Here is an 18,304-nt window from a genome sequence, read left to right as displayed (position 1 = left end):
AAAATATATACATATTTTTATAAAAGTTACATTATGTAGCTTTAATAATACATATCTTTATTTTGCTTGATGCCAGATTTGACTCTACATAAATATTTGTCTGGAGAAACATCTTCTCATGACTCTTGTTCTGTAAAATCCCTTGATAGAAAAGTAAAAACGTACATATATCATTTTTGCAATGATTTTGATTTGTAAGACAACATTTTGGTTAATTGTGAAAGTAATTGGGCACCTTATACATGATTAAATAAATCTGAAGCACATAACACTCTATAAATATTTATACCATCAAACGTTCTACATGAACTGTAAATCGTCATCAGTTTTATGCTATATTAATAGTTTTATTTAATAAACAGTTTACAAATCTTATGAAATATGCTTTGGTTTATTATTTTGCTTTATTGTCCGAATTTCTTAAAGTACAGGCTGGACGGACAAACAGAGGAATGCAGAGGTCTGCTCTGTGTTATTTGATGTTTTGACAAGTCACTGATAAGACTTTATCCACCAGTGTGGATGTGCTTGTGTTTTAGTGCTTCTGCTTGCTCTATAAACCAATATTCAGCTCTCTTCTCTGCAGTAGGAGGTTGTTGTTTTTTCTAACTTACCTTCTTATCCAGGACACAATACTGGCTTCTGCTTGTTGCTAAAACAAACCAAATAATCAGGATCATCTTCAGTAATCTGCAGAAGTTGGGAGATGTCTCGTCTGTTTAGGCTCTTTGCGTTTCTTTCTGGTTTCTGCTACATTGTTGCTTCTCCAGAAGTCTGCACCAACTCCCTCATACCCGGAGCTAAAGGTAGGTTAAGACATAAATCTGCACATCATCTCATTTAGATTAGCTTTTTAATTAAATTTTAGGAAGTGTGGGGAGAAAAAAGAAATCAGCTCTTGGATTCAAGCAATATTTGCTCATACTTTTAAAACTTCTTTTTTTTTTAAGTACTTTAAACTTAAACAGATATTTCCTATAGAGAAACCCCTGCAACATTTTAGGGTTTACTGAGTAGATGATAAACACACTAAGCATTAAATATCCTGTAGTTTACAAGCTGGCTGTCTGCATACCGATCGACTTGAAGGGAATGCCTTCCCATGTGTGTTTTCCATTTTACAACATCCAGTAGCTTGCTATCCTGCTGTTTCAGACAGACAGAGCTTATAAAATTCAAAGTTGAGCTTCAGTTTCTTTTTTTCTTTTTTTTCTAGGCTTCTTTACACAAACGCAAAACGTAGCCTGCAGCTCTGGCTGAAGGGAAAACCAGCCAGATTTTTCTCAATCCATGCTGTAAAAAAATCTAAATAATGTTAATGTTAATTTATCACATTTTGTGTTCTTTTGGACAAATATGTTTAATATTTGCACTTTTGCAAAATCACTCTCTAGTGTAACACAGTGGTGACACGGATCAGAAAAGAGGCAACTATATCATCACATGCACTTTCACAACCTTCCCCTGACTTCTATCTAAAGGCTAGAAAGTCCCATTGAGTCAGTGTGTATTTAGACAGCTGCCACTAGGGTGAACTGATTATTTGTACAAGACTCATCCAGATACGAGTGACCACAAGGTCAGTCTCCCACTGAATAGTTGAGTGGGCGTTGGACGTGCATTTTTCTGTGTTCCATACAACCCAAAAAATGTCTTATTTATTTAAAGCATAACTACAAGAAAAAAAAAGACTCACTTTTTATTGCTTTTACTGGTAGCAGACTACACACTAAGATAATTTTGGCAGCGCTTGGACAGCGTTGATATGAAAATGTTAACTTTGTAAAAGAAGATTTAAAATGAAAATCACGTGTTTGACAGAGTTAGAATTACATTCACATTTTCTGAATGTTGGAATGCTGTCTGATTACTGGGTCCAACAAAAAGTAAGTATAGGACCTTAACCTTTGCAAAATGTTAAATATTTAAAATATATTTTAAAGAGATTTTATGTGATTGACCAACATTGATTTTTTTATTTTTTTGAAAACATGTGAAAAAAAATTACCCTTTTTTTTTTTTCTTTTTTTTTTTTTTACTGAATAGCTCGAACTCATGCGGACCGCATGGTAGATATTAATACAAGTTTTCAGTTTGTTTTAGGTCAGAACTTTGAATGGGCCGTTCTAACACACTGATCCAAACTATTCCATTGTAGCACCAATTGTATTTTTTGCAGCATTGTCCAACCTCTTCTAAGGTATCCCTCTATTAGCTCCATCAGCCTTCCACCTCTGACCAGCTTACCCGTCACTGCTGAGGAAAAGTAATCCCGCAGTACAATGCTGCCGACACCATGTCAATTAGTGGTGATGGTGTGTTCAGGACAATTTGCAGTATTTGCTTCTTTTCTGATTGATACTCTTCTTAGGCCATGTTTTGGTAGGTTGGAAGTAGAGCCTCACCTTTTTAATTCTCAGATGCTGCGTTGAGCCGTGAGATTATGAAATTCTGGGAGGATGTTTTACAACCTGACTCTGTCTTAAACTTTAACTTTATTCCAGATCTGTCTGTTGTGTTGGCTGTTCTCTAAATGTTTCCTAGGAAACCTCTGAGGCTTAACCGCTGTAATGATCCTGAAATTTCATTACACAAGAATGGACAGGAGAGTGATTTAGAAAGTATCGTATTTTACTCAGAGGTATCAAGAGGGTAAATAAAATGCAACCCACACTTTTTAGATTTTAAAGTCCATTGCTCATTTTCTTCCCGTTTCACAATGGTGCCCTACTTTGTGGTTGCTATGTCACAAAAATCCAGATAAAATGCACTGAAATGTAACATGAAAAATGTAACAAAGGTTGTGAACGCTTTGCAAAGTTTAGTAAATTTGACATGAAGAATCCCAGTTTGATGGCACACCTTAACCACATATAAATTTGGTATTTTAAATGGTCTCAGTTGAAAATGATACACCTTCAGCAGATACGTGAGATTCTGTTCTGATTTCCTTCCAAATAGCTGGTCATCAGTGACCTGCCAAAAGTATTTCTCAGAGATCTCAGTAGTGGTTTTCACTGTGAAAAGTTATTGTATTTTAATACAATAATAGCACTGCTATTAAAAATGTCTTGGCAGAAACTATATATTACAATGTGGTGCAGTGAGTTGAGAGACTTGTGACAATATCTGCACAGGGATTCATACACAAATGTAATGAACCAAAGAAATTAATTGAATGTTTTCTTGGTCTAGTGCATTTGTCAGTGTATAATGTGTCATCCTCCTAATAGCTTGACACTGGAAAAAAAAAATCATGTCAGCTCAGTTTTCTTTGTTGAAATCCAGGAGATCAAGGTGATTATGGAGAACAGGGAGAAGACGGAAAGCTTGGGAAGAACGGTCCACCGGGATTGGCAGGTACAAAACGTCAGTCACACACTCGCATGCATATAATGATTTTATTTGTTTAGCTTTGTTTTTATATGCATTTAAAAAAAAAACATACTATTCACAATGGGTAACACCACTGCATATTCTTTTTCTGGACAAAATTAGTATTGTTCCTATTTTAGTCAAATCACTGTGTAGCTCACTTACCCGTTGAAAAATTTGGATTTTAGTTTGAATATACGAAAATCTAACCGTACAAAGACGCATATGGTTTTTTATTTGTTTGTTTCCAACATTTAGTAAAGGTCAGACAACTGAAGGACAAAAACAGTGAAGTAAACAAGAATCTGCTTCCTGCACTGTTTACTGTGCTGCCAGAGAAAGATCACATTTGTTTGTTTTTTTTTGTTGTTTTTTTTTACAAGGAATCTTCCAGCACTGACAATGGTTTTCACATGAAATGTTAATATCGTTTCCTAAGTAACAAGCCATAAATATAAATACTGAGGAACTACTTAAAACCACTTTGCTCCCACTTTATAAAATGCAGGCGACCTTTAATTCCAGCTATTTTTAGGCTACCAAAATTGATTCCATTTTCTAAATAAGTTAAAAGGAATTTTATTAAAGAACTTGCTTCATTGCTTTCCTCAAAGTCAGAAGTTTATTTGCCCTGAGAGTCTCTAACTTTAAACACTTTGTGAAAGATGTCATCATCTGACTGTGCTGGCTTCTAATTATTATTTAAGTTTAATAGTACCAAGCTCTCAAACAAACAGCTCTCTAGTAGAACATCAGAGAGAAAAGAAAAGAACTATCCCAAGACATCTGGAAAAGACTTGTAGACCTTCACAACCCTGGTTCATCTTGTTACAACTTCCAGATGCCTTAAGGTGCCACATTTTTTTTCTGTTCAAACCACTGTAGATAAAAAAAAGAACAGTATGGGAATGTCTAGCCATTATACTGTCCAGGAGGGAGACAGGTTCTGGGCCCCAGAGGTGAGGTGAACATGCTTTGGTGGGAAATCTGTGAATCAACCCCAGAACACCAGTAAAAGACCTTGTGAAGAAACTGGCTGAAGCTGGTGGAAAAAAAAAAAAAAAAAGTATTATTGACACTAAAATAAATCATGTGTTGACATGATAGGAAAGACCACTCAGGGGGGAAGAAGTCATTACTCTAAAAGCAAAAGAAAAAAAATCTGATCTTTTCAAATGCACACAAGAATAATTATCTTAATCTCTGCAGATTAAGACAGCCCACATTCTACTTGGAAGGAGAGTGGGGGAAGCTGTGAAATCCAGCATCGAGTTTTGTGGCTGTTTTGCAACCTGAGGGTCTGGTGCGCTGCGCGAAATAGGAGAGAACATTATGTGGAAATAATTAAGAAGCATCTTAAGAAATCCGACAGATGATTAAAGTTTGGTCACAAACGCTTCTTTCAGATGGACAAAAAAAACCCCAAAGCCTCTGACTAACTTGACTCAGTTACACCAGTTCTGTCAGGAATTGGCCAAAAGGAAGCCTGTGGAAGGAGACCCAAATGTTTGACCCAATCAAAAAGAACAGACAACAATTCCACTGAGTACTGCATAAGTACTCTATGCTTCTGGCTCTGATGAAAGTGTTTTAAAAAAAAAATTCTGTTTAAAAAAAAAAAAAAAAAAAGCTCCCTCGTTATTTTGGTATTTAGTAATACAGAACAATCCGAGTAATCATCACTGACTGATTTAATGTCAGACACAAGTAAAACAGTCTTGCGTGTAGCCGTCTGGTTTCAGCTGCTTTTGTGTCTTGTATGTACACACAAAAAGGCAAACTTAAAGACACAACTTTCAGACTTCTATTTACTCTGCGTCCTGACGCAAAACAATGAAATATTTCCCTCTGTACCGCCGAGCGCTTGTGTGTGTGTGTGTGTGTGTGTGTGAGTACCGAGAACACACCGAGAAGGTATGAGAAGCACACGAGAACCTTTTTCAACTTTTCAACTTTACGGACATTATTCACAACCTGTCATTATGGTTTTTCTGTCCGTACACTTACTGACAGCCATGAAAGCAGGTCTCTACAATGATTTTGTTAGTACACCATGTCGGCAGCGCAACAGATGACGCATGTATTCCCAGTCTTAATTTAGGCAGTGTTACAGGAAACAGTTGCTTAATTTTGGAAGCTTAAAAGGGAATCCATGACTCTCAATGCTCCGGAGGGCAACAAAAAACTATTTGTTTGTCTAAACGTATTAGCATCAAAAAGCTGTTAGCTATATTCTTACTGGATTTAGCAGGATTTGTCAGTAAGTTAAATGGAAACATGCACCCTCGTAGTGCAATATTTTCCCGTCTAGTGAGAAAACATAACTTAGCATATTTAATTTCTTATATTTCTGATGTTTGAATATTCTTAAGCTGCCTGATCCTGTTTAAAATGTGTAATTCTCCTGTGGGAATTGCACCCTTCACCTCTTTTATCCACCGGCAGCTGGAGAAGTCAGTCGTTAAACCAGTTTGAGGAGTTGGCCATTATAAAGTGTGACTGCAGTGATACAAAGGCCTGTTATCTGGACGCTCACACAGACCGTTTAACTGGCGAGCGTGCACACTGCCAAAACAACATTAATCAGATGTTATAGACACAGAGGGAGCGAGGAGAGAGAGGAGCCAAAATCAGTTTCTTCCTCTCGCAAAAGACAAAAGCACATAATCGCTTCTCACTGTGAGCTCTCTGCTGACGACTGTGAAAACATTTTCTCTGTGAGGCAGCCTGCAAAGCATTTTGACAAATAATTCATGCAGAATTTGTGAAAACTTCTCAAAAACAAGAGGATTAAATTGTGAGAAAGTGTGACAGCGGAGATGGAGAATGGTTTTTTCTTTTTACTTTTTAAAACTGTTTTTTTTTTACTTTTTAATCAAGACATCAAAAACCTTGTTGGGACATGAATACTTGTGAACATCGGATTATAAAAGTAAACAGAATCAGTCACGATTAAGGTTCTGATTAGATATGAAAAGCTTTCTCAGTGAATACACTGGAGTGAAAAAATGTCTGCCTTCCTGATTTTCTATTTTTGTGCATGTTTTCCACACTTAAGCGTTTCAGAACAGCAGACGAACTGAGATATATGTCAACACAAGTAAAACCAAAATGCATTTTTTAAATGAAGATGTTTATCATTATGGGAATAATCTCCCCCAAGAAATTAAAACCTACAAGGCGCTGTGTGGAAAAAAAGTGATTGCCCTCCATGTTTAAACAAAATTTAACTGTGGTTTATCACACCAGAGTTCACAGTCTCTAGCCACATACAGACTTGCCACACTGTTGTCAATGAAGATATCACTTACATGTTTTGATTGAGAACAAGGATTGAGAACTGTCTGACAACGTGAAGTTCACCAAATGATCCTAAGAAGGTAAACATTATGCAGAGATCCAAAAACAAAAATTCAAGAGCAAATGAGAAAGAAAGTAATTGAGATTTATCTGTCTGGAAAGGGTTACAAAGCCACTTCCAAAGGTTTATAACTCCACCAAACCACAGGGAAAGCTGTTATCCACAAATGGCGAAAACATGGTACGGTGGTGAAACTGCTCAGGAGTGGCCAGCCGACCAAAATTATCTCAAAAACTCGGCGGCGACTTATCCAAGAAGTTATAAAACACCACAACAACATCCAGAGAACTGCAGGCCTCGCTTGCTTCAGTTAAGGGCAAAGTTCATGCCTCCACCATAAGAAAGAGACTGGGCAAAAATGGCCTGTGTGGCAGTGTTCCAAGACAAAAACAAAAATGTCCCGCTGAGCAAAAAGAACATTAGGACTCGTTTTGTTTTTTTCCAGAACACTTCTTGATGATCCCCAATGTTTTGGGAAAACATTCTGTGGACTGACGAGTCCACAGTTGATCTCTTTGGAAGGTATGTGTCCCATTACATCTAGCGTGAAAGTAACACATTTCAGAAAATAAACATCATACCATCAGTAAAATATGGTGTTTGTACCGTGATGTTCTGGTTCTGTTTAGCTGCTTCTGGACCTGGAAGACATGCTGTGGTAAATGAACCATGAATTCTGCAATTTACCAAAAAAGAATCCAGAAGGAAAATGTCGACCATCTGCTTTTGTGACCTCAGACTGAAACCGACTTGGGTTCTGAAGCAGGACAATGATCCAAAACACGCCAGCAACTCCACCTCTGGGTGACTGAAGAAACACAAAATGAAGACCGTGGAGTGGCATAATCAAAGTTCTACCTCGATCCTATTGAGACACTGTGGCATGACCTTAAAAAGTCTGTTCGTGATGGAAAACAATCAAATGTGGCTGAATTACAACAATGCTGGAAAAGTGAATGGGCCGAAAGCCTCCACAGCACTGTAAAAGATTCGCTGCAAGCTATCGTAAATGCTTGATTCCAATTGTTGCTGGTATGAGGTTTAGGCGGTAATCATTTTTCACACAAATCAAAATATGTAGGTTTTGATTTATGTTTCCCTTTATGATCAACACTTTCTTTTAAAAACGGTAGTTGATGTTCTGAAAAGCTTAAGTGTGGAAAGCATACAGAATAATAGGAAATCAGGAAGGGGGCAAACACTTTTTCACACCACTGTAGTTCTTGTAAGGCTAGCTGAACATTTTTTATTTGCGTGAGTGTGAGTGTGTTTAAGTATTTCTCACCTTGTAAAGCCAATTTTTCCAACAAGTAGTCTGTTGTGAGGAACCACTGCTCTTTATGGGTAAAGCATAAATGCAGTTACTAAAATGAAAGGAAGTCAATGCAAAGCCCTACTATACGTAGAAACACTAACTTCGGGGTCAGGGTTGGGTTATAGGAACTGAATGAAAAAAACAATTGAAGTCAAATCAAAGACCCTGTGAAGACAGAAAGACACACTTCTGTGGGTGTGCGCCTGTGTGTGTGCGTGCACATATGGCTGCGTACCTATGTGTGTGTGTGTGTGTGTTGCAAATCCTTCTAATAACAATCTGGCCTCTTCAGAACATCACTTAGTGCTTGAAACACCATTAGTTTCCAGCTGAAGAGCTTCCTGAGGAAACACTAGTTCAAGAGCTGGCAGAACGCCTCTGTCTGCTCTGTGTGATTCCCACACAAACGCTCTCACTACCGCAGGTTCTCTTTTTTATCTTATTCTATCCTACATTCTAATTTCTGTTCACTACACACAAAGCCATAGGGACAATAACAAGGTCTTTAGTGTCTTGCAAAAAGTATTCACACACCTTGAGCTTTTTCACATAAATGTTCTGTTTCAGCCACAAACTTCATTGCAATGTTTTTATTTGACAGACTTTTGTTTGGCCCCAGGAAAGTTCTGGAAAACCACTTGGTATCTCGGAAAGGGAAAGAAGCGACTGGCCCGAGCAGTTTCTGCTTTGGGGAGGACGTGTGGATACAGTGGAAGGAGAACACTGAGAATCTCATCAATTTGGTCTCCCTTAAGGAGGCAGAGTCCAAAGATTTGGGTGAAGGCAGTTCCATCACCATGGCAGAGGTGCTTAAGGGAGTTTTTTTTTTTTTAAAAAAGAAGCTCTTCAAATGCCAGGTGTGGATGTAGGCTTTGGACATAGTACAGCTGTCATGACTGGTACGCCTCTTTATTGTCTTATGGATCTCAGATTTTCCAAGAAAACTTTAGAAAACCAAAGTTTTCTAAAGAAACACTGTTTCAATTTGTTTGAATTTCTGCATCACCACTACTATTTTTGAGGGGTCTGAAGATGAAGAGACTGAGAACAATTGGATTATAGACCAAAATGAAAATTAGCTAATGCCATTATGTTTTGTCAGTTTCTTACATCCCTAATTATCCTAATTTATTGTTCCTTTTTCCTCACTCAGGTGTGCCAGGTGAACCAGGTCTTAAAGGAGAAGTAGGCCCCTCGGGAAAAATGGGCCCAATTGGAGAGAAAGGTTCAATTAATCATTTTAACTCTGAGTCCATGCCAATGTCTGGCAATTCCCTCTTTTTGTCTTCTGTTTAATGCTTTTGTAAAGACACAAAGCTTAGTGTCATTAGTCATATTTAGTGATTACTTTAGTCAGAAACTGCAGCATGTGTTTGTCTTTAAGCAGTCTAAAGAAGAAAAAATATCTGATGACAAATTATTTTTTAGGTTTTAAGGACCTTTCATTGTAAAAGTCCCCAAAGTTTCAGCATGCTGAAACTTTGGGAAGTCAAAGTGTAAATTTTAGAGATACCATGAAGACGAAATCCTGTGAGCTTTGATGACTTCTCTATGCTCATAAAATGAAAACAAGACACTTAATTAGTTTAAAACCTAAAACAGAATTAATACCTAGTTTTAAATGGTTCATTAAGTAATTAAAAAGTACAGATGGTCCACAAGAAGCTAAGCTAAGCATAAGGATGAGCTTTATGACATAAAAAGACAGAAAACCGTCTTCCCTGCAGTATGATGTCATGCTCATGCATTGACCACGGTGTCTTTGCTCCAGTTTTTATAGGCAGTCGAGTTCCCCTGCCTCTCTGTACATGCAGCGTTCCATGCAATCATCATGTTTAATACTCTTACAGGAAAGTGACTCTGCATCAGCCTCCTCACAGAAGGAGTGAGGTCACAACTTTGGATTAACAATGAGACTGGAAGCCCAGAGCTCATAAAACACCTGGGGGAAAACAAAATAGACTCCGGACAATGCCAAGTGCAGCAGGGTTCAAAACTAAAACTGAGCTACTGTTTTATGGCAAGTTAATACACCCTCACAGAGCCATTAAATGCAGTGAATTTCCACATCTGCATAGGGTTAACTCATGTTATTACCCAAGTTATGTTACCTTATAGCAGTACATCAGTATGCAGAGATTTTATTTGCTGTAATACCATGCATTTAACTGCCAGTTGTGTTTGTGCAGAAGAAACTAATGACAATATTATAACTAACAACATCAAGACGCCGTTTTGTTTCTTTATGTTCTTGGAGTTAACATTAGTTGACATTGCTGGAATTTAAACATAAGTGAAAGTTTGAACCTAACGAGTTTATTGTATTTATGCCAGGAGGTTCAAACTGTAACCTTTCTACCCCAGCCCAAACAAAACTGTGCAGGTGTCACATGTCACTCTTCTGTTCCTCATTCATAATTAGGCCATTGTTATGTTTGAACAGCAAATCACTTCCCCAAACCTTACAACTGCCACTTGGGTTAATTTCCACTGTGAAGCTGCAACATGAGTGAATAGCAGAATTATAGACTTTAACAAATAGAAATGAAAGAATTCAGTTACCTCCAATATGAAATAGTTAAAAGCTGTGCTTAAGAGCTGTAGATTGTATTTGAACTACGTAAGGTGCAGTAGGATGGTTCGTGACCAAGGGTAAATCTGCAAGGGTGAGCAATGAGTTTTAAGTGTGACCCTGCCATCTGCCTGTGAAATTGAGATACTACATAAGCACTATGGTTTTTGTTTTTTAAATATTGATTGGACTTGTCTTTTCTTGTGCTACACCAACACATAGTCAGGCATATTGGGAAGGTAGATAATACACAGTTAATGTGTTTTTCTTATTAAAAGCAAGCTGCGGCCCTCTCGATGCTGATGTCTTAAAATACAATCGTGTGTCAACAGTTCTTTGCAGGAGCAGCAGAAATCGACAACTTAGGTGCAAGGTTCTGTTGACAGGACAGTGCCAAGAAGAAAGACATTACAGCAGAAATAAAGTCAAAGGAAGATTGTTTTAAAATTGTCACAAGTTATGAAAGGGGCACGGCAAACATGGAATAAGATTAGACCAATGTTGAATCTCTGGGCATATCTGCAGTTACTGTGCGATTGTTGTACACTGGCTGCCCATCATCCTGAGTGAACTATTCCTACATTAAAGTATGTTTGTAGCTGGCCAACAGCATTATGTTGTAGACATGATTTTCTTCAGCAGGAACAGGGAAGCTGATCAGCGTTGATATAAGGGCTGAATAAAGAGCTATATCCAGTAGAGGAGCTAAGTGTAGACTCAGGGGGAATTAACACTAATTCATGCAACACATTTCTGATTTGTACAAGAAAATCTTTGAAAGTCAGGTATATTACTCAAATGTACATACATACAAGAAAATGTTCAAGGGGTAGGAATACTGTCACAAAGCACAATTCCTTTAAAATGGCTGCACATTTGTGATTTTTATCAATCTTCAGGTGACAAAGGTGCTAAAGGTTTTGATGGACCAGTCGGGATCAAAGGACAAGCTGGTGAGAAAAATTCAAACAGACGGCCTTTATTTCTATCATGTTTGAGTGTAAATTTAATTTGAAATATTCTGGACTCCGGTTAGTATTTCCATTAGGTACTTTTATACTCTACTGTCTTCCCTCCTTATCTATTTTTTACTTTCTGAAAAAAAATAATCAATTATATACTTGAGGCAGCAGATTAGTAATTACAATTATTTGATAAAGCACAGAAAGTTGAGATAATGGTTTTTTTATCTATCAGGTGCAACATGTGACTGTGGGAGGTACAGGAAGGTGGTCGGACAGCTTGATGAGAATTTAGGGAAGCTGAGGAACAATGTTAAGTTTGTGAAGAACGGTGAGTTGTCAGTGAGAACTTTTAACCAAACATACTCATTATTATTTGAGTAAATTTATCACCTTTGGGAATTATGATCAAATAAATGATGGTAAAATAAATGAGTCAGTCCTAAATTGACTCAAATTATTCTGAAAATCTTTCCCGTTCAGTTGTGCTGGGCTTGAAGGAGACAGAGGACAGATATTACCTGCTTGTGAAGGAGCCCAAGAAGTTCAGAGAGGCTTCTATGAACTGCAAGCTAAGGGGAGGCGCGCTGGCTATGCCAAAAACTAACAACATCAACCGGCTCATGGCAGACTACATCAGTCAAGCAGGGCTGACAAGGGTTTATGTTGGAGTACAAGCTCAGAGCAAAGGCACAGTAAGTGTTTAGGACCTCCAGGTAGAAACAGCGACAGTGATGCTACTTTTAAAGACGGCACATTTTATGTTGTGTGTATTGCTAAGTTGCATGAAGATTTTTTTTTTTTTTGTTGTCTTTTTAAGGATGGAATTGGAAGCTATATTTATGCAGACTCCACGCCTCTGCGGGAGTTTGCGGTGTGGAGCCAGGAAGAGCAGCTATATTCCACATCATCTCCAGCCACCAACGTCAGCTGCGTGGAGCTGCTCAACACTGGGACGTGGAATAAAGTGGAGTGTGAAACTCCCCTGTTCTTCATCTGTGAGTTCCCAAAGAGCAGGAGAAGAGGCAGAGGAGGAGCGGCTGCCTCCGCTTTGCAATGACATTTAAAATTAGGGAAAATTAATATGACTAGTTTGCTGTTTTTGTCCACGGATACAGAGAGTGACAGCAAAGAGTTGCTCTTGCTAAAAGCGGGATTGAAAGAAGTGCCGAGTTCAGCCGCTTTTAATAACATTATCTGAAATATGTAACTCAACAAAACATTTACTTCATTGTTGTACAGGAAAATATGCATTTAGTATGGCGATTTCCTTTCAAATATCATAATTGTTAATAGTTTTTAGTGCCGTCGCCATGTTTTAATTATCTGTAATTTACATTATGTCTGGCATCAAAAAATAATGGATACATTTAATGCAAACATGGGTTGCCTTTCAGCTAACTTTACTCACACACTCCCTGATTCCAGAGCTGTTTTAACCTGTTTAGGCTCCTGAGGGATAGCACAGCCACAACTAGAGGTTGGTCTTTATTCCTACTTTAAAATCAAGTTTAATAGTAAAGCACTAGATAACCGAGTTCAACATACGCAAGCAGAAAATGGCAGCTTGTCAAAACAACCATATCCAAAAATAAAACAAAAAGCTAGTTCATCAAGCTTCAACATCTGACCCATAACATCCAATGTATGACAACAACAATGACTGTTGTTGGTTGATGATGGCCAGCGGGTTGTTAATAACAAAATCAGCATTCTGCTTGTACCAAGATTTTACAGCAAGATCTGGACATGTCTGACAGCAGGTGGCCAGAACTGATGGCAAGGTTCTGTCTCCTTCTGGGTTTTATTGTAATTTACTTTGCAATGTACAGATTCATAAATCTGATAGCGTCACATGAGTCACATGAGAAATCTATGATTTTAAATAAGTGTCATTGTAGATCTTTGGGAATCTTAATAATTGTAGTCAAATAAATAAAGCAGAGCCACTGTTTGACTTTATTAAGGTGTCAATAAATTTTTACTCACTTATCTGTGATTTTCTGTTTCACTGTGAAGTATGTGATGTGTAACACAAAGGCCCATTGTCTTAAGAGCAAATAATTAAAATGTTTAAATCAACAGAATGACCTTTTTTGTTCAAGAAGTACTAACATTAACATGTAGATTTTGCTAAACACTACGTGAATTTAGTCTCAAATCGTGCTTTGGTGACTGAGGTGAAACAAAGATTAAACCTTTTGGCGGAAAGTACTAATATAAATAAAAACACTAATTTGAATATGGCAATGGATCTGTGATGCTGTGGGTATTTTCTCCTCTACAGCTCTGGAAAGATCATCAGTGTTATCATGAGTGCTTTAAAATGTCAGGGTACGTAAATTAAAAATCTTCTGTCAGAAAACTGGCAATGCAAGTACTTGCTTAAAGAACATTTTATTTGTCAGGTGTATATTAGCCTTCATTTGAAGACATTTGCTCACTTCACCTTGCAAAGATTCTCTAGTTCTGTGAGGTTGAGGGTATAGCTTTTGTCTGTATTTCTCATCAGGTAGCCCCATACATTTGATTAAACTCTCTACAATGGCAACCTCATCCCCAAATTGAACTTGTCAAAACTGCTGCAAGTCTTGTAGTTTCTGTCAGCCTCTTGACAGCCTTCCTGACCATTTTCCATCTTGTTTTCTGTTTGCTGTCTTCTTGGAGAAATTAGAATTTTAATAAAATTCTAATTTTATTAAAATTAGAATTATTTATAAGGTAGTCACAGCTAACGTGACTACCTTAACTGCTGTAATGTTTTTTTTTTTTTTTTCGTGCCAGTCTCCTGACTGATACCTTTGTACAGTAAGATGATTTTAACTTTGGTAACCTCTATGCAAACTATGACTTTCGAAACGTAATTCATCAGGGGTTTGCATACTTTTACATGTAATTGCATCTTATTTTTGCATCCGATGCTGTGATCCATTTGGCATTTGACAATATGTAAAGAGGACAGACTATAAACTTTTGCACATTTTACCCAAATTTCTTCAAATATTGTTGCATTCTTATGAAATGGATGAACACAAACGTGAAGAAAAGTGATCAAAGTGTCTTCCTTTGTTTTCTGTTACAAATAAAAAAGTGGGGTTTGCATTTTTATTCAACCTACTTTAATCAATACACTTTAGAAAAGAGATTAAGGGGAGTGCTAGCACTTTTATTTATTTTTATTTTTTTTTCACTTAAAGCCCTGTTTACTGCTGATAAACAACACACAGCTATGTTGCCAGCAGAATTACCAGCAGGGTAACTCTGTTATGTGCCCCTGCTTCAAATGGCTGGCTTAGTTTTTTAGCATGCTAATTAGCTAGCTCTGCTGAGCCCTGCTAATGAACTGGTCATGTGACTCAGGTTTGCATTGTGGAATGATCTAAATATGCAGAACACTGACTTCAAACACTACCAATCAAGGCGGACAGCTATGTCTTCGTAGGTTTTTAGTCGTGTTATTATTTTTCATTTTTAGATAATCGACAGAACAGTCGTCTGTGTGATTTTCAATGGTTAGCCTTAGGACAGGCTAACCCTGCTTTAAAATCACCTACAACATGATCTCTGATCTAAGAGATGTGTTCATGATGCATTTTCTTTCTTTAATGATTCCCAACAAACCGCTCAGACCTTATAATAATGAAGCATCTGTACTAATCAAATTGGCGTCTCCTAATTATAATTTCTTAAGTGAGAACAATAAGCATAAGAGGGGCTAAGGACTTCCTATTGTTTCATGATTCACTAAACTGTAAAATGATTTTCTTGAGCATATTTGACTCTCTTGAATGTTTGGGAATCAATGTAAAAGGTCAGACACTAATGTTATATAAAAGCCCCAAATATGTGGAAAATGTTTTCAATGAATTTAGCCAGCTCTTATCGGTCAAGTTGAATACATCTGAAATCTGTGGAGTCAGGAAAAAATAAAACAAAACCGTGGCCATGACTTGTTATAATTAAGTCTTTCCCACAAAATAAACGAGTAATTACCATTCTCATTATTCTCGTTCCCATTATTAAGTTACGGCCACATTTTATTTCCTCCCATGTCACCAGACCCACTTCATAGAGATCAGATAATAAAAACAACTAATTATTTTCCTTTTTTTGTTGTTTTTTTGTTTGTTTTTTAACTGTCTTTTTACATAAAGGGAGGACACAATAAAAACACAACATTGACATAGAACTCGCAACATATAAAACAAAGAAACACATCAACAGCTGTTTATATTACATTACAGTTTGAATACATAGAATGACATATAAAACATATTGTCTATGCATGATGATATAAAACTTTTATATCGTCATACAAAGAACAACGATATAAAACTTTTACATTGTCATACGTAGAATGACGATATAAAACTTTTATATCGTCATACAAAGAACAACGATATAAAACTTTTACATTGTCATACGTAGAATGACGATATAAAACTTTATTGTGTTTATTTCAAACAAACACAAGAAGCTATTTACATTACTGTAAAGGGGAGGAATAGATTCAAAATCAAATAAAAGTTTTCCTCCCTTATTTTGCTTGTTTTTTTTTCAGCATTTGATTACTGGACAGACCAGTAATCGACCACCGTCACAGTGGTTCCCAACCGTAGTCCCTAAGTACCCATGCCCTACATGTCTCCTTCCTACCAAACGCCTGACTCAAATGAATGGCTGATTGACAGACAGACTTCTGCAGTATTTGGTGGCTGCAGAGGAGGTCATACAGTCATTTGAATCAGGTGTGGTGGAACAGAGACACATAACAGAGTAATCTTTGCATGAATTAAAACACTAATAATCTAAAATACTTGCTGGATTTAATATTTACAAGCTAACAACAACAAAGAGCTATTTGCATGACTTTTAAAGAGGGTGAACTTTGATGAGATGGCATTTCTCTTTCAGGTATTTCTTCTGCCGGGTTCAGCATTCTGCTTCCTTGTGGAAAGCCTCTAGCATCTCTATGGCCTCCATCTCATAGTTCTCTGCCTCAATTCTAAGGGCTTTTTCCTTTTCCAGTATGAGGGTGAGTTCCTGGATGTCATTGAGCAGAGATCTCTGTTTCTTGTCCTCTGCCTGAAGCTTGTTGGTAAGGACTTCAGCCTCAGCCGAGAGCGTCTCTGTCATCTTAAAGGCTTCCTCTAAACCCTGGTAAAGATTATCACTTACCTTTTCCAACTCCAACTTACCTCTTTCTGCCTCTTCTCTTAGAGCCCTTTCTTTCTGCAGCTGTTTTTCTGTTTCCTGCCGAAGAGACTCTACAGTCTTCAAGAGAGAAGCATTTTCAGTCTCTCCTTGGACCCTTAGACGTTTCTCTTCTTGGAGCATTTTCTCTAGCTGATGGAGCTCCATTTCAAATTTATTCCGTTCATCCAAAGCAGTCTCAGACATTTTCTCCACGTTCTCAAGCTTTTTAATTAGTTGCTCTGCGATCTCCATGGCTTCCTCTTTGTCTGCCTCAATTTGGGCTCTACGTTCTAGTTCTGATTTCACTTCTTGGTCCAGTAGTTCTAATAAATTCTCTGCCTGGACCCGTTGGGTTTTCTCTTCTTGGAGCATTTTCTCCAGCTGTTGGAGCTCCAGTTGAGTTTTGTCCCTCTCATCTGAAGTGGTCTCAGCGGGACCCTGCTTGGACGTTTTCTCCACGTCCTCAAGCTTTTTAATTAGTTGCTCTGCGATCTCCACAGCTTCCTCTTTGTCTGCCTCAATTTGGGCTTTGCGTTCTCTTTCGGTTTTCAGTTCTTGCTCCATCATGTCAAAGAAAGCCTCGGCAATTTTGAATTGATCCAGATTTTCATTTTCTGCCTCAATCCTCAGCTTTCTTTCTCTCTGGAGCATTTCTTGAAGCTGTTGGACATCAAGATAAGGAATGTCCACATCTCGAACTTTGATTTCTGTTGACTGTTCAGTGGAGATGTTCTTCAATCCTTCACAGTGGTCAGAGAATTTTAGGAGAATATTGATGGCTTCCCTTTTTGCTGAATCACTATTTGCACCAAGATTTCTTTCGTTCTTCAGCTTTTTCTGGAGCTTCTTTACCTCTTTCTGAGCCACAGCAACATCAATTTCAAACTCAATGGTGAGCATCTCAATTTCCTCACGGTGTTTCTTTTGCATTTCCTTCATTTGTTGTTGGAGTTCTTGTATTGTGGGGCAGCACGTTGTCTCATCTCTGCCCACCCGGCCTTGGTTCTTGGATTCAGCTTTCTCCAGCTTCTCCTTAAGCTCTTGAATTTCCAGAAGCAAGGCCTGCTTCTCCTTCCTCTCTTCTGAGACAACGTCTTCATAGTAACGTTCAGTGTTGAGTTTCTCCATCGTAATGGCCGCAACATCTTGGTGTAGCTCCTTGATCTCCTGCTGAAAGATGTCAAAGAGCTCATTGTTGAGGTGATAGACCAGGGGTTTCGCCATTCTGGGTTATTCAAACAAGTTTTGCTCAAAACAATGTTCTCTGCACAGTTCTCAAAATTTGCACAATTCGCACAATCCGCACAATCCGCACAATCCGCACAAGTGAAACGTGGGTGAGGTTCTATGGAACTGTGTGGCTTTATAAAGTACAATTCTGGTGTATGATGCATGAAAACGCCTGTGATGTCATCATAGATATTACAATAGTGATAGTTCTCTTGTAAGCTTGTGAGCATTCTCACCATCTTATTGGCTGAATTTATTACAATATAATTTATTATAATTTATTACAATATAAT

At 37.7% G+C, this 18,304-nt stretch overlaps 1 protein-coding gene and 1 long non-coding RNA gene across 3 annotated transcripts in view; one reads left to right on the top strand and one right to left on the bottom strand.

The window, feature by feature from the left end:
• The first annotated feature begins 504 nt into the window (after positions 1–504).
• colec10 (collectin sub-family member 10 (C-type lectin)) lies at positions 505–13,663 on the top strand. Of its 2 annotated transcripts, XM_015060732.1 has the most exons (7): positions 505–806; positions 3,289–3,360; positions 9,205–9,276; positions 11,523–11,576; positions 11,821–11,916; positions 12,069–12,280; positions 12,406–13,663. In XM_015060732.1, the coding sequence occupies exons 1-7, from the start codon at positions 707–709 to the stop codon at positions 12,643–12,645; spliced, it is 846 nt and encodes a 281-aa protein (XP_014916218.1). In that variant the 5' UTR covers positions 505–706; the 3' UTR covers positions 12,646–13,663. The 2 variants fall into 2 exon arrangements, with proteins under 2 accessions (XP_014916218.1, XP_014916219.1); XM_015060733.1 differs by lacking the exon at positions 9,205–9,276.
• LOC106964941 (uncharacterized) overlaps positions 8,006–18,304 on the bottom strand; it is a 19,805-nt gene continuing 9,506 nt past the window's right edge. The window contains exons 2-3 of the long non-coding RNA XR_001428528.1: positions 18,248–18,250; positions 8,006–8,016 (exon numbers count right to left, since the gene is read on the bottom strand). This is a non-coding gene — a long non-coding RNA (uncharacterized LOC106964941). The remainder of the gene's footprint in view (positions 8,017–18,247; positions 18,251–18,304) is intronic.

This window comes from Poecilia latipinna, unplaced genomic scaffold (assembly GCF_001443285.1).
Source record: "Poecilia latipinna isolate Pla-1442-1.1 unplaced genomic scaffold, P_latipinna-1.0 Scaffold1738, whole genome shotgun sequence".
Lineage (NCBI taxonomy): Eukaryota > Metazoa > Chordata > Actinopteri > Cyprinodontiformes > Poeciliidae > Poecilia > Poecilia latipinna.
This window is presented reverse-complemented; position numbering and strand designations above follow the sequence as displayed.